General features: G+C 53.2%; 1 protein-coding gene across 2 annotated transcripts in view; it reads left to right on the top strand.

Moving 5' to 3' along the window:
* Nucleotides 1–22,016, top strand: part of CCDC12 (coiled-coil domain containing 12) — a 47,851-nt gene extending 25,835 nt beyond the window's left edge. Inside the window, exons 2-8 of one of the 2 annotated variants that reach the window (XM_067754146.1) lie at nt 6,785–6,852; nt 17,459–17,538; nt 18,852–19,022; nt 19,157–19,218; nt 19,464–19,498; nt 20,561–20,637; nt 20,735–22,016. In XM_067754146.1, the coding sequence (XP_067610247.1) occupies nt 6,785–6,852; nt 17,459–17,538; nt 18,852–19,022; nt 19,157–19,218; nt 19,464–19,498; nt 20,561–20,637; nt 20,735–20,820 (579 nt within the window). In that variant the 3' untranslated portion in view covers nt 20,821–22,016. The remainder of the gene's footprint in view (nt 1–6,784; nt 6,853–17,458; nt 17,539–18,851; nt 19,023–19,156; nt 19,219–19,463; nt 19,499–20,560; nt 20,638–20,734) is intronic. The other variant, XM_067754147.1, reaches the window with a different exon arrangement.
* Nucleotides 22,017–22,598: the final 582 nt, after the last annotated feature.

Here is a 22,598-nt window from a genome sequence, read left to right as displayed (position 1 = left end):
AGGGCCCAGAGTCAGGGGCCCTGCTGCCCAAGCTGCCTGTTGGAACCTCCCCTCCCCACCCCCTTCCCTGGTCTCTGGGCAGTAGAGAGCCATGCAGTTTCTGTGCCCAGGCGTGATGGTGTTCGGCCCAGGGCTTATCATTGCATCTTCAGGGTGAGTCAGACTCTGGGTGACTGCCCTACCCGCTAAGTGCCCTTGGAGCACAGCTCCGGCTGCAGCTGCACCCGACAGGAAGTCCCTTTGCCCCACATGGGGCTGCCCTGGCTCTGAGGATGGGCAGCAGGGTGATACTGTGAAACCTGCCAGGTTTGCCCTCAGCATTGTTAGTACCTTCCTGCTCCCCACTTCCTGGCATCTGTGCCCATGTCTCTTTGACTTTTCCCCACCCTGGGCCAAGTTGGAACTGGAAAGGCTCAAACCGGGGCCAGTTTCACCTCTTCTTAGGGAACTAGGGTTTGGAGCCTGTTCTCTTGATTGTTGAACAGAAGGGCTGTTTCCATGGACAGTACCCCAGGCATACTCAGAGCTAATGAGGCATGTTTGCCTGGGCACTGGAAAGTGTTTCTGTACCTGTGAGTTTCTGTTGGCTCTCCAGCTGCTTCAGTAATGGTCTCATGGTGGGAGGAACCTAGACCAAAAGTTGAAGTGTCTCTCTGTTAACCCTTTCCTGCCTCTTTTTCTTCTGGAAGGGAGAGCCCCAGGCAGCAGCTCCACTTCGGATGAGGGAGGGGCTTGTTCCTTGTCCCCTCAAAGCAAGCGCCCCTGCCTTGGCACATCTGCCCCTGATGGCACCCACCTGGCCCTCAGTTACTCTTAACCACCCTCCCCAGCGCACACGCACAAAGAACAGGTAGGGACAGGTCCAGGCTGGGAGTGGAGCATCTCACCTGGTTTCTAGTCTCCGTCCCCTCCCACCACTCACTCTCCAGGCTGCCAAAGTGCCTTTCCAAGCATCAGCCTCCGCCCACCCAGAGCACTGGAGGAAGACCCTGTCAGCCCCCCTCTACTCCTGACCCCCGCAGTCTTGGGTGGGCCAGCCACCTGGGTCTGCCCTACAGGTCTTATCAGTGCCCTTGCTCTGCTCTCATGTCTGCCAGGCAAGTACCATTCCCAGGAATGTTCTGCCTTCTTTAGCCACTTGGCAAGTCCCCATTTGACATTTAGAGTTGAGTTGAAAGGTAACCTCCTTCCCTGACAACACCTGTTCCTTGCCGATTCTCCAAGTATACAAAACATTGAATGAAGCTTTCCTCCTCACTCTTGGCACAGTTACCATTGTCTAAACCTGCTCCTTGAGCTTCTTGTGGGTAGGGTTCTTGTTTCCTTTATCCTTGTGTCTAAGGCAGACCCAGCACACAAAGGGGTCCAGGGGTACAAGGGAAGAGGGACCCTTGTCTTTGCCTGGGTGGGGAGGTCAGCAGGAGGAGATGCAGCAGCCTCCCTTCTCCCCCTGCTTTTCTACATTTCTGGTGGTTAATTGAGCTACTTCTGGTAGTCGCCCTACATTCAGGCAGCAAGTATGGATTGATCTCCCCGCCCCCCATTTTGTATACCATCCAGAGGCAGGTGCATTCAGCTAGTGAGGGCTCCTTCTGAGAGGGGACTGAGGAGCAAACACGGAGTTAAAACACCAAGTCTTGGGACTTCCAGTGGTTAAGACTCCGTACTTCCACTGCTGGGGGCATGGATTCGATCCCTGGTCGGGGAACTAAGATCCTGCATGCCGCCTGGCGTGGCCAAAAAATTAAAAAAACAAAAACGAAAAAAAACACCAAGTCTGGACATGTCCCAAAATTGATAAATCTTCAGCTGGTCTAATAAGGAAAGAGAAAAAACACAAATTATCAATATCAGTGGGTATCACCACAGATCCTACAGACATTAAAAGGATAATAAGGGGGACTTCCCTGGTGGTGCAGTGGTTAAGAATCCACCTGCCAACGGAGGGGACACAGGTTCGAGCCCTGGTCCGGGAAGATCCCACATGCTGCGGAGCAACTAAGCCCGTGTGCCACAACTACTGAGCCTGTGCTCTAGAGCCCACGAGCCACAACTGCTGAGCCCATGTGCCACAACTACTGAGCCTGTGTGCCTAGAGCCCGTGCTCTGCAACAAGAGAAGCCACCACAATGAGAAGTCCGCGCACTGTAACGAATAGTAGCCCCTGCTCACTGCAGCTAGGGAAAGCCCGCGCACAGCAACGAAGATCCAACGCAGCCAAAAATAAATAAATAAATTTTTAAAAAAAGGATAATAAGGGAATATTATAAGCGACTTTATGCCAGTAAATTCAGTATGAATGGATATTCCTTGAAAGACACGATATAATAAGACTGACTCAGGAGGAAATAGAAAATCTAATGAGCCCCATACCTAAAACCTCACAAAGAAAACTTCAGGCCAAGATGAAGTCTTGTCATATATTTAAAGAAGAAATAACACCAATCTTGCACAATGCTAATTTTATGAAACAGGTCGGTCAGGCTCTGTTTGGAGCAGAGCTGTTTTTGAGAGGCCCTGAAGTCCTGCCTCAGAGGCCCCTTCCTCCTGTGGGCTCTGAGGGAGGTGAGAGCAGGGGCAGGGCCTAGGTGTGGAAACCTGGGCCGGGGTCAGAAATGTGGGGTACCTCCAGTAACAGGCAGGCGGGCTGTGGGGAGGACCCCAGTCCAGGCCTTGGCTTTCCTGCTCTCCAGCCACCAGTGTTCTAAGAATTTGGCTCTTCTGGAGTTGGTGGAGAGAGTGGTAGTTAAGTTAGCACAGAGTTAATGAAGGTGATGTAGTCCAGGCTCATGGCTACGCCTACAAGAGCTCTAGGAAACGTCCCCACACTGAGAGGGACTTGGAAGGGACACAGAGGCCTGATGATGAGTAGGAATGACAACAGGCTTGTGTCTTGGGCCCAGAGGAGTGACAGAGCCTGTTGCCTGGGAACCTCAGAAGGCTGCCTTGAGGAGGTAGCCTTTGAGCTGGAGTCCAGAACTGGCCAGAGGGTGGGCTTTGTTCGGGGTAGTCAGAACGGACAGATCAGGATTTGGGACAGAGGGTCCGGTGTCAGAGTATTCTGGACAAGGCCAGTATGGATGGGCTACAGGGAGAGTGCTGAGGCCTTGGGAGGCTGCACCTTGAGGAGAATGCTGTTCCTCAGGGTATGGGGACCAATGAGAGCTTTGAGCAGAGGACACCCTCCGTCCATGTGGATGGATAAGGTGGAGAGAGATGTAGGGGAGATGGATTAGAAAGAGGAGGAGGGTGCAGCAGGCTGCTGTGTTCTCCAGAGTGTAGCGGGTAGCTGGCGGCAGGCAAGGGTGGGGGGAATAGCTGTGGGCTTGGCTGTGGTGGGGACCTATCAGGGTGGGACAGAACATGGGGTTGGAAGGAGGGAGAAAGGCGGGAGATTGGGGAAGGGTGTGTGTAGGCAGGGCTAGGCAGCGAGTTACATTTAAGGGTCTGGGGGTGGGTGAGATGTCTCTAGATTCCCTGGGATGCTGTGTACCTCGGGCCCTGCCTGCACTCCCATGGGTGTCCTCCAGGGCTTAGACCTAGGCCCAGGCTGGCTGTGACTGGTCTGAATGCACGTGGCCAAATCTGAACTGTGAGGGGAGCATGGGAGAGGTGACTGGGTTCAGAGCTGGTTTTAGAAACTAAGTGCCTCTCCTGTCTCCTTGGCAAAAATGCAAGAGTTCAGGAGGACCTTGATCCAGAACCCCAGCTACCACTGACAGATGCTGTGACCTTGGGACAATCTTTCCTTTCCGTGGCGGTCATTTGCCAGCTTCCCCCATGGGTTGATTTGAGGACTCGGAAGGCGGTCGTCCTGTGAGCCCTCCAGTTCTGAGGGCCTTCGAGTCTCTCAGGCTGGGTGGGCCGTGAAACTGGTCAGTGCCTCCTACCACTGTCCCAAGCAGTGCAAGTCCTGCCTTGTGACATAGGCCAGGGTTGCCCCAAAGCCATTTCCCTGCTCAGAGATGCTCACCGTGCTACCTGAGTTGCCTTTGAGTGGGCCGACTGGAGCGCGCCTCGTCCCTGCACTTATGTGGCCTGTTCATTTGTTCACCAGCTCCGGCTCCACGCACATATGGGTACCATTCTAGAGCCCCTGCTCTTGCACAACCTCCCAGGCTGGGGTCTTCCTTAACCTCAGCAGTCTGCACGGCCCACCAGACTGCGGGGCATGTTTTTAAAATGTCATTTAGATCATTGGGTGTTTTCTCATTAATGAATAACTTGGCCTTTGCCGAGACACTTGAGTGTCTCCGGGACCCCAGGAGGGTGGTGGCAGCTGCGCTGCTGAGTTTGCCCTTGCTCAGGGGCTGTGAACGTGCATGGTGTTTGCAAAGGAGTTGCTCCCAAAGGCTGTTTCCACAGTCCCCAACCTCTGCCTCCAGCTGGCCCAGGTTAACAGGGCCCTCATGGAAAGAAGCCTTCCTGTGGGCTTGCCCATCAGCCCACTTCGGGGGAAAGCTGAGCCTTTGCTGCTCTTCCACCTCTGTCCTTTCTCACCAAGGGGAGGTGTCTGCCACCTTCTTCCCCTGCTGCAGGACCTCTGGCCATCAGGGAGTCCACTGGCTGGCAATTAGGAAGGAGCTTTTAGTTCCTATGTCCTGGCTTCTGGCTTCCCATAATCACTAGCATTTGTCAGGGAGGGGTGCATGCAGCCTGGGAGCCATGTGGGGAGCCTTAACATGTTTCTCAGTTGAGAGTTTGTACGCCTGCTCCTCTTACCTCTTTGGCCATCACCAAACAAATGCTTCTGCCCCAGGGCCTCCCTGCCCAGCCCTTCAGCAGGCTCTTGGGAAAGGCCTCTGGTCCTTCCTCCAGCAGCTCTGCTCCCGTTGCCCTGGAACACTGGCCAGAGCCCTCTGTGATCGGCCCCACCCCTTGACAGCCTTACCTGAATTCACCTGCGCCCTGCCTGCTGCGCCAACCACCTGTGTGTTCTTCAGACCACACCCCGCCTTTGCTCAAGCTTGCTCCCCTCTGGGAGTGCCCTTCCTGTTCCTGTCTCCCCATCCTGTAACACCCAAATTCTGCCCACCTCTTAGTAGAAAGGTAGGAAGCCCCCTACCTACCCCACAGACCCATGTTGACCTCACTCATGTAGCTGTTGTGGTTCCTGCTGCCTCATCCCCAGGAGACTGAGCCGCCCTGGGTTGAGAGAGCCAGGGGAACATCTTGCTCTATTCACATCACAGAAACCTTTCTCTCGTCCAGGACTCCGAGCCTGGTTTGGGTGGTCTCCTTGCCCATAGGTGTGTGGCCAACAAATGGCGCAGTCTGGTGGTTTCCAGGGTCTCCATGATGAGCACTGGCAGGAAGTGACTCATAATGCAAATGCCACTCTCGGGGAGGCCGTTGTCAGTGACAGAAACAAATCTCTAGGAGAGGTGGTACAAGGAGCTATTTTACTTACAATTTATATGTTCTTTTCTCCATTGCAGCAGGTCCCCCATGGCAGGGGCTTCCAAGTGTCTCCTCGGAACATGCTCCAGCAAGTCAAAGGCAGGTCATGGCCAGTTATCAGGGGCACATTGATCCCCTCTGGAGGGCCAGCCGTGGCACGCAGGGAGACCCCGGGCAGGGCTCTGTCCCAGATTTTCTCAGGACAGACACTGGGGGCGTGGGCGCATGCGAGAGCACACCCAGTGCACGCCCTCCATGTTCGTTTGTCTGCAGGCAGGTCTGATCCAACTGCAGTGGTCACATGGTAAGGAAGAAAGCCCAGGAAGGTGTTTCCTGCTGCAGGTGGAAGCAGCATGGGGGTGTCCTTCTGCTGGGCCCTCGGCGCACCTGAGAGCAAGCACACTCTGTCAGGGTTGAGAGGAACATGGCTTCTCTAGACTTACAAAGAGGTGGGGAAGGGGGAAGAGGAAGATAACCACATTTAGAAATTTTTCCCATGGAAACTTCAAACTAATTCCCCTTCCCTCCGTCCCCCTGAATGCATTGCAGGAGTGAACCTGTTACAAGCCTGGTCCTAATTCGAGTTATGCTGCTCCTAAAGGGAACCAAATAGGTGTTTCTGGAGAGGCCTCTGGCCTGGAAGGCAGGGGGTGGCGGTCAGGAGACCTGAGCTTTTGTGCTGCTCTGCTTGCTGGTGACTCTCCCGACACATGAGGGTGGCTGGTGGCCTGCCAGCGTGGGCCCTCGGCGGCACTGACCAGCATCATCTCTCACCACCTAAGACCTTCCAGCTCTTCCTGCTAGTGTTCTCTGAGGGCCACCCTGGTCTGGGCCTGGGCTGGGATCATGGTTTTGTTTTGTTTTGTTAATTTATTTATTTATTTTTGGCTGCATTGGGTCCTTGTTGCTGTGCCTGGGCTTTCTCTAGTTGCAGCAAGTGGGTGCTACTCTTCGTTGCAGTGCGCGGGCTTCACATTGCGGTGGCTTCTTTTGTTGCAGAGCACGGGCTCTAGGCGCGTGGGCTCAGTAGTTGTGGCACGTGGGCTTCAGCAGTTGTGGTTCGTGGGCTCAGTAGTTGTGGTGCACAGGCTTAGTTGCTCCGCGGCATGTGGGATCTTCCCGGACCAGGGCTTGAACCCGTGTCCCCTGCATTGGCAGGCAGATTCTCAACCACTGCGCCACTGGGGAAGCCCAGGGTCATGGGTTTTAAATTCTGCTGAGGGAGTTGAGGGGTGGGAATTGTGGCTCCAGCATTGTGCCCCGTCGGTTGCAGCAGGCATGTGCCCCGCTTGGAGGCTGGAATGCCAAGCTGGTCCTGGCCAGGCTGTCTAGCTCCTGAAAGGAGTGTTAATTTGAGCAGCTCGTTTTCTCCCTTCCTTTGCAGGACAAGGAAGATGGGGAGCCAAAGACCAAGCAGCTCAGAGAAGGGGAGGAGGAAGGCGAGAAGCACAGGTAATGCCTCACACGCAGCTCTCTGCCCTGCGCTCTCCTCCAGTACCTGTTGGCTTCCACATCCTCCCAACTCTGTGTTCAGTCTCTACCCCGTTGTTTCCTCTCCACCCCATGGCTGCCTTGTTCAGACAGGACAATCTTACAGTTGGAACCTTCTCTGCACCCTTTCCCCCACTGGCTCTCTGACTCTTAGCCACCAGCCTTTTATTCCAGACCCTCATGTCCCCTCACTCTTCTCTGAAAACACTTTGGGTGACATGGTTCTACAGCACCTGCAGAATCAGGTCCAGACTCTCCCTGGTGTGTGAAGCTCTGTCTGAGCCAGCAGCCTGGGTGCCTGCTCACTTCGGGGAGTAGATCTTGATGCCCTGAGAAAGCTTATCTCAGTGGGCTGTGCTTTGAGGGGGTGCAGCAGGTGGGGAGGGGTGTTCCCCAGAGGAAGCTGGACCAGCACTCGGAAGCAGGCCTTCCTGACGCCACAGCCTGCTGTTTCCTTCACCAGTGTGACTGGAACCCTCCCCAGGTGCAGGCCCCTCATCCCTGCCTTCTTATTCAGGAGCTGATCTCAGACGAGATGGGGCTTTTTCAAGTCCACAGGGGCTTGTCACACTAAAGTGTGACTTAACACTTTACAAAGTGTGTTCACGCCTTCCTCACAGCAGCCCTGCAGGGTCCTTGCCATCTCCCTTGTTATCACAGAAGGCGACAGCTCTGTGCTAAGAGGCTGGTGATGCTCAGTGGTGGTGCAGGGACCCTTGTCACCCTAGCACTGGGCTCTGGGGTGTCTTGTTGGACCTTGGCCCCCCCCAGCACAGCACGCGGCCCTCTCTGGTGACAGAGATGAAGGCCAGGTCATTGCTCTTTTGCCAAGTGACTGCAGACTTGGGCGCTTGGGGGTGGGTCTGTGGTAACTGCTCAGAGACTCTTTGGTTTTCTTCTGGTTTGTCCTTAGGTTTTTGATTACTGACTGGAGCCTTGAGTCATTTTGCAGATTCAGTTGTCTAACCAGATACAGTGCGGGGCCAGGGGTTATGGCTGAGGAAATGGGAAAATCCAGCAGGATTGGAGGCAGGCACCCCAGGACCTCACCCCTCACCAGCCATGCTGGAGAATCACCCACCTTCCTCTCTGCCCATGCTCCTACCCATCTGTCCAAGGAGACCTATTTAGAATCGTGGCTGTTTTAGTTCCTTTGGCTTTCCTTATAGGTTTTAGAATCAGCTTGTTAATATCTATTTTTAAAGCTTGCTGAAGGTGACTGAGAGTAAAGAGTGACAGAGGAGGACAATGATGTGTTGTGGAAACCAGGAGGGGGGGGGGTGGCTTTCTGGAGACGATGCCCTTCCCTTCATCCTAACCCATTCCTTAGTGGCCCTGTGCATGGGTATTTCAAGGAGTGTGGAAGGGATGGACCGTCTCATGTCAGTTCCTCTTAAAATTTCAGAACGTAGGCATCATTCAAGTGTACGTGTTTGTATTATTGCCTACTTATTTAAAATAAACTAATACAAAAAAGAATAAAATAAAAATAAATAAAAAGTTTGCTAGAGTTTTGATTGGTATTACATGGAATCTACAGATCAGAATACCTTTAAACATTTTTTTATTACTCTCTTCAGGATAAATCCTACCGTATTCCCCTACAACCAAATCCCCATTGAGTGGAAGTCGGTCCCCCGAAGGTCGACTAGCGTAGGCCAGGCTCTGTGGGAAGGAAAGACGAGTTCCCACCTCCAGAAGGACCCCTGCTTCTCCTCTGGGCTGGATCTGCCCTCTCCCAGCCAACCTTCCCTCTTGGTTAATTGCACGGGCGCCCATGACTCATCTCTAACACAGCCCCCTCCTTGCCGCCTAGGTAAGATGTGATATGGCAGCCCTGGAAACCTGGCCACAAAAAGGGGCATTTATGTCAGTTGCTGTTGTTTTTTGTAAGCCCTCAGTCACTTCCTCCTGATGGCAAGTTGGCTAGTGTATGCCGTGGAGGTATGTCTAGGGTAGGGTTTGTGGCCAACAGTCGTGGCCACCCTACCAGGTGGGAGGAGAGGGCCGATGTTGCACACTCTGTTGGGCATGGAGCGGGGGAGCGTGTCTTAAGTGCCTGAACAAGCAAGCCCCAAACCCTCAGCTCCCACAGCCGTCACCTCCCCTTGGCTTAGGATTGAGGTCTGCACCCAGCCAGAGCTGTCACCATTCAGGGACACCCTGGGTGAGTGTCACGTACTGGAGAAGGAACTAGGCCACGAACCTTCCTTCCTCGGGGATGGAAAACCGGTTCTCCAACTCCATATGGAGAAAGGTCCCACCCCAGCTGAGGCCCGGCCCAGCCTTGTCCCAGTGCCCAAGCCCTTTAGGCTGACAAATGCCAGGCCTTCTCGCATCTGCCGGTTGGGTCCCCAGGATGGTGGCTTTGCACCAGGACGTGCTTGCAGACCCATGACGTCAGCTTGATTCGGCAGATATTGCTGAGCTCTCGCGGTGATGCTCAGAGCGGCCCCTGCCCCCACTTGCTGAGTTACCTCACTCCCGCTCCAGGCCGGAATGTCGTGGCCCTGGATAGAGGGTCTGGACTGTGGCTCCGTGACTCGTGCTGAGGCAGCAGCACAGAGACCTGCGGCCGCCCTGTTTTTCCTGATCCTGTTGCTCGGGACTATGCGCAGGAATGTGGAAGAGTGAATCAAGAGAGAACTGGTATAAGGGATGTGGTGTCGTGGGAAGCCGACTCGATGTGTGACCGGGCCAGGTGCTTCCCTTCTTGTAGGGGGAGAGTGGGAGCACGGCTGGGGCCTTCCTACATGGAAGACAGTCTTCGTCTTGTATGTTGTGATCTCCAGTGCCTCGAAAGTCCTTCTTATTAAACCTGTTCTGGGGGAACGTTGTGATCCACCATGAGTGAGGAAACCACAGTTCACACAAGTGAAGTGACTCGTCTAAGATTCCCCAGCTGAGAGGGAGGGGACCGGCACTGGGACCCCTCCTCCATCCCTGTCTGGTGTGCAGGCAGGGTGGAGAACAGCTGAGCTCATCCAGCTGTCATGTCACAGATGGGGAAACGGAGCCCTTCCCATCCTCTGCATGCGAGCTCCCGGGCAGGCCAGGCCTGGTTCCGTTGCACCACCTTCACTCTCAGTGCAGTGGCCTTTGTCCCATGTGTCCTCTTGGCTGGGGCTCTAGGGGTGGGCATCAGGGCTGCCGACAGCTGTGCGGTGGAGAGTGTTTCTCTTGGGCAGCCTGCAGCCTGCATTCTGCAGCCCAGGACGGCCCCCAGAGTGGTCTGAGGGATAGATTGGGCCCCAGGAGAGTGGGGGGCAGTGAACTGTGCAGGCTCTGGGCCCTGCCACCACCTGGGCCCCGACAGCCAGTGTGGCCACTTCAGTTCTCATCTTGTGGGCCCTTTGGGATTCAACTTAGCTGCCATAAACCTTTACTCCACGCCTCTTTTTAAATTTAAATTGATATTCAAAGTACTTAAAGATTTTTTCAATTGTTGGAAATTTAGTAAATCCTATTAGCCTGTATCTGTGAATATCTTTCTGTTTTGTAACCTTTTCACATACTGTATCTTTTTTGTTGGTGGTGGTGGTGGTTGGTTTTTTTTTTTTTTTTTTTTGCGATACGCGGGCCTCTCACTGTTGTGGCCTCTCCCGCCGTGGAACACAGGGTCCGGACGCGCAGGCTCAGTGGCCATGGCTCACGGGCCCAGCCGCTCCGTGACATGTGGGATCCTCCCAGACCAGGGCACGAACCCGTGTCCCCTGCATCGGCAGGCAGACTCTCAACCACTGCGCCACCAGGGAAGCCCCACATACCATATCTTGATCATCTTTTGATAAACATGCTTCTATAAAATTCTCAATGGCTGCTTAGTATTTCTTTGAGAGTGCCATAATTAATTTTTCAGTCCTTGAGTTTTGGCATATCAGCTGTTTCTACTTCTTTAAGTGCCCATCAGCTATGCATTTTCAGGTGGATTGGGGGCAAAGCTCAGCCTGTAAATTTATTTATTTATTTACTTAAAAATTTATTTAATTTAATTTATTTATTGTTTTTGGCTGCATTGGGTCTTCGTTGCGGCGTATGGGCTTTTCTCTGATTGTGGTGAGCGGGGGCTACTCTTAGTTGCGGTACACGGGCTTCTGATTGTGGTGGCTTCTCTTGTTGCAGAGCACAGGCTCTAGGCGCACGGGCTCAGTAGTTGTGGCCTGTGGGCTCTAGAGCGCAGGCTCAGTAGTTGTGGTGCACGGGCTTAGTTGCGCCACAGCATGTGGGATCTTCCGGGACCAGGGCTTGAACCCGTGTCCCCTGCATTGGCAGGCGGATTCCCAACCACTGTGCCACCAGGGAAGCCCCTCAGCCTGTAAATTTAGAGAAGCTGGGCTGGGCTCTGTGGAGTCTTGGGTGGGAGTAGGTGCAGACCATGTGGCTCAGATGCGATGGCAGCTTCAGCTGGGCAGGGGCCTGTCTGAACTAGCTCTTGGCACATTCAAAATAACCAAGTGAAAAATCACTCTTAGATAATCATTGTCAACTTTTAAATTAATTAATTAATTAATTTTAGTTTTGACTGCATTGGGTCTTTGTTGCTGCGTGCGGGCTTTCTCTAGTTGCGGCGAGCCGGGGCTACTCCTCGTTATGGTGTGCGGGCTTCTCATCGCGGTGGCTTCTCTTCATTGCGGAGCACGGGCTCTAGGCCTGTGGGCTTCAGTAGTTGTGGCACATGGGCTCAGTAGTTGTGGCTCATGGGCTCTAGAGCGCAGGCTCAGTAGTTGTGGCACACGGGCTTAGTTGCTCCATGGTATGTGGGATCTTCCCAGACCAGGACTCAAACCCCTGTCCCCTGCACTGTCAAGTGGATTCTTAACCACTGCGCCACCAGGGAAGTCCCTCATTGTCAACGTTTGGTTGTTGTTTTCTGTCTGTTAAATTTCTGTTATATGTTCAGAACAATCCTTTGCAGACATTATTTTCAGTGGTTATATAATGATCCATGTAATGTCTGGGTGTATCTTTATGTATTTTATATATATTTTATTTTATTTTTTGAGTATGTAAAGGATTCATGATTCATAATGCAAAAGGTGTTAAAAGACACACAGGGGAAAAAAATCTTCCTTCACTCCCAACCTCCTAGTTGCAAGACCACCTTGAGGGCCAGCTGCTTGGCTCCTTTCAGAGGTGGACTGTGCACAGATATTCAAATATGCTGATATATATCCCCCCAACCCCCCACATACACATGCTTGTTGTTACACACGTGATAGCACACTATACTGCCATACTACTGTTCCTCACCTCGCTCATGTCAATTTGACAGTACATCTTGACATTCATTACACAGAAATTCATAAAAAGCATCTTCCTTGTCCCTTTGGTCATGTGGCGTTCTATTGTTCATATGGGCCAAAGGGCACATAAGCAGGGTTTGCATGATGCACTCTCCCCGCTAGGAGAGGGTTGGCTCCAGGAGGGGGCTCTTAATGTCTGTGTCCTCCAGAGCACCGTAGCACAGGACTCCCCTGTTTTGCAGCCTTAGACCGGGGGAGTCTGAAAGGCTCCTGGTTCTTCTCTGGCCTGGCTCTCTCCACCATCTGCCTTTGGCTCCTGGAGAGCTGGGGATCGGCTCACATTTCCTCAGTGTCTGGGCATTGCCTGGCGTAGGAAGAGCCCGTGCATTTGGAATCTGTCTTCTTTCCTTATCCAGAAGATTTCAGTCCAGGTCCATTTCACACCTAGTGCTGAGCAGAAAGGGCTGTAGATATAAGCAGTAAGATAAGAAGCCAGGCTCCTGGACTTACCAGTAACAATGCCAAGTGCATGGAGATCAGACATACTGGAGAGGCAGGTAGTAGGCTGTTCTTTGGCTGGGCCTCAACTGCTGGGGTATGTCCTGGCCAGCCCTGCCACTTGATGTGCAATGTGCAGAAACAGGCGCGTCCCTGCCACCCTGTGGGCCACACGAGGACCACTTTCGATCTGCTTGCGCAGTATTTTGAGAAGGCTTGGTAGGCCATGCGGGCTGGGCATGGCCCAGCCATGGGCTGCTGGGCTGCTCATTCCCACCTGCACTCAAGGGTTACTCTCTGGGCTTTGGAGGGTTGACCGTCCCATTTTGGGACAGTCTGCCATATTCCCCTCATAGCAGTTAGAGAGCTCTCAGGGTTTAGGAAGGGGCTTCTGGGGCAGCAGTGTGGAGTGGGAAGGTAGCACTTCTGGGCAATTTGACCTTTGCTCTGCAGGACACCACTCTGTGCAGTGTTGATGTCCACATTCTGTGTCACCCACAGCCTCATGAGAAATGATACCTTTGATTTCCATATGGAAGCCAATGAAAGCATGACACTTTCCATCCTGTCTCAAAAGCTTCAAAGCTGGATTTGAACCCAGGTCACACTGTTGGAAGGCCAAGGCTCTTGTACCCTCTCACCCGAGCAGCTTCCTTGTTCTAAAATGGGGATAGCAGAACCAGCGTTTGGCTCTAGTGGCCTCCAGAAGGGTGAATTCCAGATGCCAGTGCTGCCTGATGAGTGCAGTCACATCCCACCCAGTCTCCAAGAGCTGTGACAGTTCCAGTCACTGCAGGGGGAAGCCCCCAGGATGGCAGCCTGGGCCCACCTCGTGACCCTCTTGTCTTACCGTTCGTTTCTTGGCTTTCCTGTTGTGTCTCAAGTCCGGTCTTCTTTTGGATTTTTTGTTTTTAATCTTTCCATGTCCTTCCTGTTATCTTGCTAATAATATACTCCTTTCCCTTATAGAGGTTTCCACAGCGATACAACATACATCCTTAACTTACCAAAGTCTAATAACAAGTCACATTTTACCATTTCCCATACAGTGCCACAACCTCAGAACACTTTAAGGCCATTTGCCTCTCTTCCTGTCTTCTGTACTGTTGTTGCTATATTTGAAATCCCACAAGTCATTATTACTGTTTATACAGTCAATATTCATTTAAATTTACCCACGTATTTACTCTTTCATGCTTCTCAAGGAATGCATATCATTCCTTCCTGAGTTCCATGCTTCCATATGAGATCATTTTCCTTCAGTCTAAAGCATTCCCTTTAGTATTTCTTAAAGAACAGATCCTCTGATGACTAATCTTCCCAATTTTTCTTTATCTGGAAAAGTCTTTCTTTGAAGGCTGTTTAACCTAGCTTTATAATTCTGGTGTGGCATTTTATTTACTTTTGGCCCTTCCCATGTATCTCTCCATTGTCTTACGATTTTCATGGCTTCTGTTGAAAAATCAGCTGTCATTTTCAGTTTCTCCTTTGAAGTTTGGGTGTCTTTGTCCAATTTAAGAATTTGTCTTTGGTGTTAAGTAGTTTGACAGTGATTTGCCTAGTTATGCTTTTCTTTGGCGTTCATAGAGTTTCTTTAATCTATGGCTTGATGTTTTTAATTAATTCTGTAAATTTTTCACTCATTATCTCTTTAAATATTGGTTTGCGGACTCTAATTACATGTATGTTAGATCTTTCCACCATGTTCCATATGTTTCTTAAGTTATTTTCTATATTTTTCAACTTTTTTACTTCTGTCCCTCAGCCTGGATATTTTCTGGCTTATCTTACAGTTCACTAATCCTTTCTTTAGCAGTATCCACACTGCTGTTGAACCCATTTATTGATTTATTAATTTTGATTCTATTTTCACTTGTAGAATTTCCATTTGATTGATTTTTACAGTTTCCGAAATTCAGATCTCTGCTAAAATTCTTTTTTTTTTTTTTTTTGCTGTACGCGGGCCTCTCACTGTTGTGGCCTCTCCCGTTGTGGACTCTCAACCACTGCGCCACCAGGGAAGCCCTCTGCTAAAATTCTCAATCTTGTGGTATACCTTCCTGAACTTTTAATAATTTCAATTAGTGCACATTTCATTTCTGATACTATATTCCAGTATCTAGGTCTCCTGTGAGTGCATTTCTGTTATCTTTATTTTTTTCTCTTGGCTTTGATTGAATTCTGGATATTGCATATGAAAAGTTCCAGAGATGATTTGGGATTTTGAATAGTTTATTTTCCCCCAGAAGGAGTTTATTCCAGCTTTTGGCAGACATGGATACCCTGACCTACCCTTTCAGGACTGATAAAGAGGCTTCCTCTCACTGAACACAAATTTTTGTCTCTTCAGCCTCATGAGATCGCAGGAAGCTCTGCTTGGTCTCTCGGCTTTTCAGCTTCTGCTTGTAAAAAGACAAGTGCTTTAAGGGGAAAGAAATGCCCAAAGCCAGGCTCACCTTGTTGCACTTCCCTTCTTTCTGTGATTGCAGCCCCTCAGGTCCTTGTTGCCGTGGTAATTCACCAACACACAGATTTTTTTAAGCTTGCAGAAGGAGGGAATTAAACCTTGTTCCTTTGTTAGAAAGGCCAGGCCCCAGAGCAGAACCCAGTGCCCCATGACCTCTCCAGAAACTTTTGCCATTTGGTGGTAAATAGGGGTGGGGTGGGAGGAGCAGTTAATTGGACATTAGTGAGGGTCAGTCTCTTCATTATCTCTCAACAGACTGAACCAGGGAAGGACTTGAACCTAGCTTGACAGAGCTCGACACACCCAGCATAGCCTTCTTGTTTACAGATGTGAAAATCGGAGCCCAGCATGGGGCACTTCCACAGTGACTGGGACCCAGGTGTTCTTGAGTGCTTGAGCAGTGCTCAGCTCTAGGGCAGAACAGGGGACAGTGGCCGGCGGGGCTACCGGGGGTGCTGGGGGTGGTTGCTGTGCAGCCAGCCCACCAGATGCTGCTGCTCTTTTCTGTTGCTTCTGGCCTCTCTGTGTCTCCTGCTGTGTCCTCCCTCATTCCGGCTAGTCTGCTGAAGCAGGGCAGCAGGGGGTGCTGGAGGTGTGGGTGCTTGTGGTTACTGCTATGAGCTCTGGGTACAGCTGCCACCAGACTCTCCTCTCTCTGATCTCTTACAAGACCCTGGAGCCAGTTTCTGAGAGTGACAGTTTTTTTTTTTATTCTCACGAATCCCCACAGTTTTCTTCCCACACCCAGTTTCTCTTCCACTTTTCTCCCCACCCTGTTACAAACGAAAGTCAGTGTACCGATCATGCCCCACTTTCTCTCCCAGTGCCTTAGTGACCTGGCATTTACCTCCAGGCATTAGGGGATGGTGTCCCTGCTCCTTAGAGGAGGTAGACCCTGGGAGTAGGCAGCAGGCTTCCTCCACACAGGCCATGCTGGTACTACTCCCAGGCACACAGGTTTAGCCAAGCCCCAGGACTGCAGGCCCTGGGGGCCCTGGCAGAGGGCAGGGGGGCAGGTGAAGCTGGTGAATAGGGGACTGATTTGGTGTCAGAAAAACCCCAAGTTGAGACCACTGTCACTTGCTAACTATGTAGCCACAGACACCTCCTGCCTCCCTTCTGGAAAAGCTTGCTTGCCCAGGGGCTGGAGAAATCAGCCACACATTTCCCTGGCACAGACAGAGGGTTCCATAGATGACAGACCACAGGAGGCCTCCTGTTGAGAAAATGTTCCCAGGATTTCTGAGGCGCCAGCGGCCCTGAGAGGGCTCAGAAGAGGTAGTGGGGAAGAAAGAGGACCCACATCCCAGTCCCATCTGGCTAACCGGTTGGGGAGGCCACTTCTGCCTCCCGCAGGGCCTAGATGGTCTGTCCTAGTGTCTCTGTCTTGCCTTTATTAAGCAGCAGCCCCCAGGAACTCTCTCTTTGCTACCCTGTGGAGTTAGCCAAGGGCCCATCCTGCGGGCAGGCTGCTGTGTGTGGGAGTCGGGGTTTGATGAGCTGCTGAGCCAGGGAGGCCTCCAGTGAGCACTTGGTACAGCCAGCCCTGCCCGAGGAGACTGCAATAAGAGGAAAACAACACCACGGTCGCTGGTCAATCCTAGTGTGCCATTCTGGCTCCTTGTGGCCGCTACCCCTTCGTGGAGGAGGTCGTGGGATCTGCTCTGGTAGATTTAAAAAACCCCTTGCAGGGGCGAGGTATGTGAACTTCTCATGGCTGTCCAGGTGCATTGTGGCTTTCCCAGCCTTGCACACTGTCATGCCTGTTCCCTCAGCCCTTGCTGGCCAGCACACCAGACCCTTGCCACCAGTAGCTGAGGCTCCAGGGAACGAAGGCTCTGAGGAGCAGGTGGGGCTTGGGGAACCAGTGGGTGACCACTGGCTTCCTCTTTTAGGAGTAGCTCTGGCCCTGGCTTGGAGTCACAGCTTGCCTTGTCTCAGATGCTGCGACCACTGCTGTATGACCCTATAAAAATGGTGCAGTCTCTTTGACCCCCAGTTCCCGTAACTGTCAAATGGAGATAATGCTGGAGAAGACATCCAGTGAATGCTCTCTGTACACCCCTGACCCCAGCTCTTGATGAGAACCTACAGTGCAGGTGGGGCTTTGGGAGAGCACCCGGCCCGGCTGCTAACTGGAAGGTGAGGAGGCTGAGGCTCGGAGAAGGGAGCCTATCACAGTGAAGCTTCTGTTCCTGTGCTGTCCCCCTTCACCAGGTCATCTCCAGAGAGACCAGAGGAAAGTCCAGGAAGTAGCCAGCTCCTATGGCTTCATCACATGCCAACCTGCAACCTGTATAAGGGGAATGAGACTGTGTTATACCTTACTTTCTCTCTGCTTGTTCTCTCTGCCCTTTAGGGAACTCAGGCTGCGGAACTATGTCCCAGAGGATGAGGACCTGAAGAAGAGAAGGGTGCCCCAGGCCAAGCCAATCGCAGGTAGGTGGGCTGCATCTCCACCTCTGTTCCATGGCACTGTTGGTTGCCTCCACCTTGGCAGGTGTCACCGTCTCTTGGAGAATAACTGACAGTGCCGGGGCTGGAAGTTGGGCCTCCAGGACCCTTCGTCACCATCTCGTGGCAGATGCACAACTAGAAGCAGTCTGGGCACTGAAGCGGCCTGTTGTGCCTGCTTTGCCCTGCTCACGCCCTGCCTTGGAGGCTTTCCAGGGGCCTGTGAGGGAAGTGGCCACATCCCCTCAGAGGACCTCTCCGGGCTGAGAAGTGGAAGTGGCCCTGGGGCCCTTGGACAGCAGGGGCAGGGTGATGGGTGCTGCGGGCCCTTGGAGGGTCAGAGTGAGAGACGCTGAAGACGGGCTGACCATCCAGGTGCTTGGAGAGTAGTGGGCAGGCAGACACCCGCCCAGCTTGGGGCGTGGCAGTGCCAGAGCACAAAGGATGGGCAGAGGTGTTCTCACTGGTGGGATGAAGGGCCTGGCCCGGAGGCTGCCCAGTCACACCACGGTGTGGGGAGCTGCACAGCAGCTGGAGCATCTGGCCAGCTGCAGCCTGTCCAGAGCCATCCATGCTGGAGATGCTGGGGTGCTTCCTATCATGCAGATCCCTGGCCCTGGCCGTGTTTTTTATTCTTTGTTTTTATCAATTTTTAATTATATGAGTAATAAACTAATAGATACATTTATCTTATAAAAGAGTAAAGTGTTGCACATTCAGCCACACTCCAGTCTGCCTCCCCATCTCCTTCGGCCCTGAGATGCACACACTTCCCAGGTGATCTGCTTCATGGTTTGGGCCTTGCCGTGGTGAGGCAGTGGCATGGTGGGGAGGGTAAGGCAGGACAGAGGACAGGGACGGGGAGCTGGTCCCATGTCTCAGGGTCAGCACTTGTGGCTGGAGGGAGGTGAGGCAGGGCAGAAGGGCCATGAGGAGACCCGGGACAATGGTGAGGGGGGTTAGAGGAAGCCCATGGAGCCCAAATCTGTTGTTCTTGACATCTGTCCCCACAGGGTCAGGGCCCTCCTGGCAGGCCACCCAGAGGCCCGTTGTGCTGTTGGCAGCTGGGTGGAGCCGGGAGGTACACGTGGGCAGGACTCCTCAAGGTGGCTGCCCCGCTGGTCTTGGGAGCACAGATCTAAGAGTGGGATGGGAAGAAATGCCACCTGTGCCCTGGCCATTCCCAGGGCACGTCCTCAGAGCCCAGGAGCCCCAGGAGGGTATGGGAAAAGCCAGTCCTCAAGGCCCTTCCCAAAACCATACTTTGGATATATCCAGGCAACTGTCTCATTTCCCAGCTGGGGATCCTGGGACTAAGAGAAGCACCCATGCTTCCTGGCTAGAGGTCTTGGCTCCATCTACTCTAGCTGGCTGCCGCCTGCTGGCCCTCCTTCATCCCCGGATTGCCTTCGTCCTGAGAAACCCAAGCCCTTCCTCCAGAGCTGCCTTTGCAGGATCTTCACCTCTAGGTAGTTAGGGGCCAAGGGGAGAGGCGGGGCAAGAAAGCCCAGGCTCTCCCAGGGACCTGCGGCTGCAGTTTGCCTATCTGGGAGAGTGGTGGCTCCTTTCCGACCTGCCTCCGTTGTTGTCTTGCGCCCTCTAGTGGAAGAGAAGGTGAAGGAGCAGCTGGAGGCCGCCAAGCCAGAGCCCATCATTGAGGAAGTGGTGAGTGCCTGGGGGTGTCCCCATCCTCCCTTGCTCCTTCTGTGGGTCCTTTTCTCCTTCCCACCTGCTCTCTTCACACATCCTTCCTTCTCGTCACTTCTTTATTCCCTTTCTACCTCCCTGTTTCCCCTCAGCCCCCTCCTTCCTCCTCCCTTTTCTCCCCTTTTCCTACCTCTGTCCCCTGTCTTCTACTTCCCTTGGGGCTAAGCCCTTCCAGCCCTGACTTGTGTCTCCTCCCTCCCCAGGACCTGGCCAACCTCGCACCCCGGAAGCCTGATTGGTGAGTGTTGCCCATGTAGGACCAGTGCAGACTGACTGGGACACTCTTGGTGCTAGGCATGGGCTCCGGCTGGGCCTTTCCCAGCCTCGCAACGGGAGGCAGGCAGTGTAGACATACTGCCTGAATTATTATGTTCAGATTATTAATGTCTGAAGTAAGTGCCGAGAAGGACGTGAGTGGAGAATGAGAGGGACATGACGGGGAATGACACCTAAGGGTGGGGAGGGGCTCGGGCAGAGGGGGCTCAGCAGTCCCCTCCAAACATCCCTTCTGAAAGGATGAGGGCCCGCCCCACCTCAGAGAGCTCCATTTGAACAAGGCTGACCGTTGCCCTCAGGGAGCCATAGGGTAGAGGCCAGACGGTGGGAAGGGCAGATGAAGGTTTCTGTGCCAGTTCTGCCACCAGCTAGCCTGTTTACCTTTGGCCTCAGCTTCCTCTGCATTGAAATGGGGATGCTCATCCTTCATGGTGCCCCTTTGACTGGGCAGAGAAAGAGGGCGAGAGAGGGCCGTGTGTTCGCTTTACCTTGGTCCAGAGGTACCAGCCATTTCCCTCTCACTTGCAATTCTGTGTCAAGTACGGCACTAGCTGAAGGTGTTCTGATATGATGAAACAAAAGCATGGGGCGCGTGTCCTTGGAAACCCAGATCCAGGGGGAATAGGCTGTGTGTGCACTTCTGGAAGCTCCTGGTGGTGAGGGTGAACGTGTGGTCGAAGGAGGAGCAGGACCCCCAGCGGGCCAGGGCAAGTCACTCCCTGATGGAGACCAAGGGGAACAGACAAAGAGAGGACCCTAAGAACCATCTGCCTTGTACACCTTGACTCGGTCCCCTGTGTTGGGTGGGTCTGTGGTGCTAGTCCCTGCCTCACTGGGACTGGCAAGGTTGGCTGGTGCTGGGTTTTGGAGGACACAGAAAGAGAGAGGGGAGGAGCATCCTGACCTCAGGCACCTGAGTGTGATTCCTGATGCCGGAGGGGCTGTGGGAGGGGAAGGCCCCAAGGCCACACCAGGCCAGCCTTCAGCCTCCGGCCTCCTCCCACCTCCCACCTCCCTGCTCCAGGGACCTCAAGAGAGATGTAGCCAAGAAGCTGGAGAAGCTAGAAAAGCGGACCCAGAGGGCCATCGCCGAGCTGATCCGTAAGTGCGGGGCCTGGTAAGGCAGCGTTCCCTGCCCTCTGGGTGGTGGCGCAAACACACGGCCCCTCTCCACTCCTCCTGTCTGCCACCCTTCCAGGTGAGAGGCTGAAGGGCCAGGAGGACAACCTGGCCTCTGCAGTGGCGGCCACCACCACCGAACAAGAGGCTGGTGACTCCGACTGAGGCACGCCCTATCCCCTCGCCGCCCGCCTTTCAGGCCTGTTCTATAGGAGGATGGTCTTGGGCAAGGGTCAGGGCTGGGCTTGCCATCACCTCCAGTTTGGCCTCAGAACAGTGACTCCCTGCCTAGCAGTCTGAACCCCACCCCTCCCCATGCTCTGAGGTCGGCTCCTTGTCTCCTGAGTGGTCCCCAGCATGCTGAGTTGGGGCAGAGCCAGCAACAACTCTGTGGGCTTGCTGTATCTCTACATATATATGTTATTTTGAATTTTTTTAATGTCTGGAAATAGAAACAAGCAGACCCCTGTGTATGGCAGAAACCTCCTGAATATTTGGGATACTCTGGGTTTGGGCCCCAAGACGGGGCAGCTGCAGAGGTGATGTTTAATATGAGTAAGCCCTGTGTTGGGCTGAACATGTTGAGGCTGGAGGGGTGGAGAAGGCCCAGGCCTGACCTTCTGGGTCCAGGTTTCTGGTCCAGTCCTTGGTCAGCGGTGATCATCTCAAAATCCTTGGGTGACAGAGATAGGCCTTACAGTAGTTTGTGGGATACCTTGGAGAGGCTCCCACTCTGGTCCTCTGTGGACGCCCTCGCAGTGAGAAGGAAGCGACTGGGCCCATGAAGGGGGTGAACTGTGCCTTGGCAAAGCCTCGACTCTGGGCCACTACAGATTCGGGGCCCCTGGCAGTGCTCGTTCACATTCCACCCACAGCCCCAGCAGCCCATCTCCCCACTTCACTGGCCAGAGCTAGACGCTGGCTTCCCTGGCACAGGGCACCCGTATGGGGGAGAGTGGCCCATTCTGCTAAAGACTGGGGTATTGTAGCCTGGGTTTTGGGGGTGGTCTTGGACCCTGGGTCCCCAAGGTCCTGGCTTCAGGACCATGAGCCTCCTCTGTGGAGCTGACTCTCCAGAATGACCGGCTGGCCACAAGTCTGACTCCAGGTACCTGTGACCATTTAGAGTTTCATCTCCTCCAGGATGATCACACTCTTAAGTTTCCTTCATGGTTTCCCCTTGAGCCTCCCGCCCCTGCCCTGAGTCATCCCAGTGTGTTCCTCCCTCTGTGCCAGCTTCTAGGAACACAATGGCCCAGCTCTGGTAGACGGTGCTGAGGACTCGGGCGGTAGAGGTGGAGGGAGTGTGTGCACATGGACTGTCACTCATACAATAAAGTAAATGGTTTAACTTAAAATTATGCAACTCCTCTAAGAAGATAGTTCTTGGGAAGGGAGCAGAAACTGGCAGCTATGAGTAAGGGCTGAAGTGGTAGGTGGCTGACTGCTGTGGTGAGCAGTGAGACAAGGCCAGGACTGATTCCCACAATGGACAGGGATCAGACATGCCCCACAGGTGTCAGGACTGGAGCCAGGCTCTCTCTGCATAGCCAGGGTCTAGAGCTGGGCTTCCCTTCCTAGGAATAAAGGGTGAAAAGATGCCCCCACCTCCTGGGATTGCAGTTGGAAGCAGGATGTTTGTCTGTGGCAGTGTAGGACTCAGACACCTGTGACTGGCAACTAGGCTCCCACTCAGCACCAGAGTAAGGATATCCCCACTGTATGAGAGCCCAGAGAGTTAATGAAAGGTTTGCTTCTGCATTTGCAGCCCTGTGTGCCCTATAGAACAACGGCCCTGCAGGGAGAGAGAAAAGCAAAAACTATCACCCATGAGGGACACTCAAAAATTATAAAATGCATGAGAAAATCCAGTGCCATAAAGAATGGCCAGCAGCCCAACAAGTGGGAGAATTTCTACTTGAAGAAAGTAAAACGATAATATC

The sequence above is a fragment of the Pseudorca crassidens genome, chromosome 10 (genome assembly GCF_039906515.1).
Source record: "Pseudorca crassidens isolate mPseCra1 chromosome 10, mPseCra1.hap1, whole genome shotgun sequence".
Classification (NCBI taxonomy): Eukaryota; Metazoa; Chordata; class Mammalia; order Artiodactyla; family Delphinidae; genus Pseudorca; species Pseudorca crassidens.
Note: the sequence above shows the minus strand (reverse complement) of the source record. Positions and strands in the feature narration are given on the sequence as shown.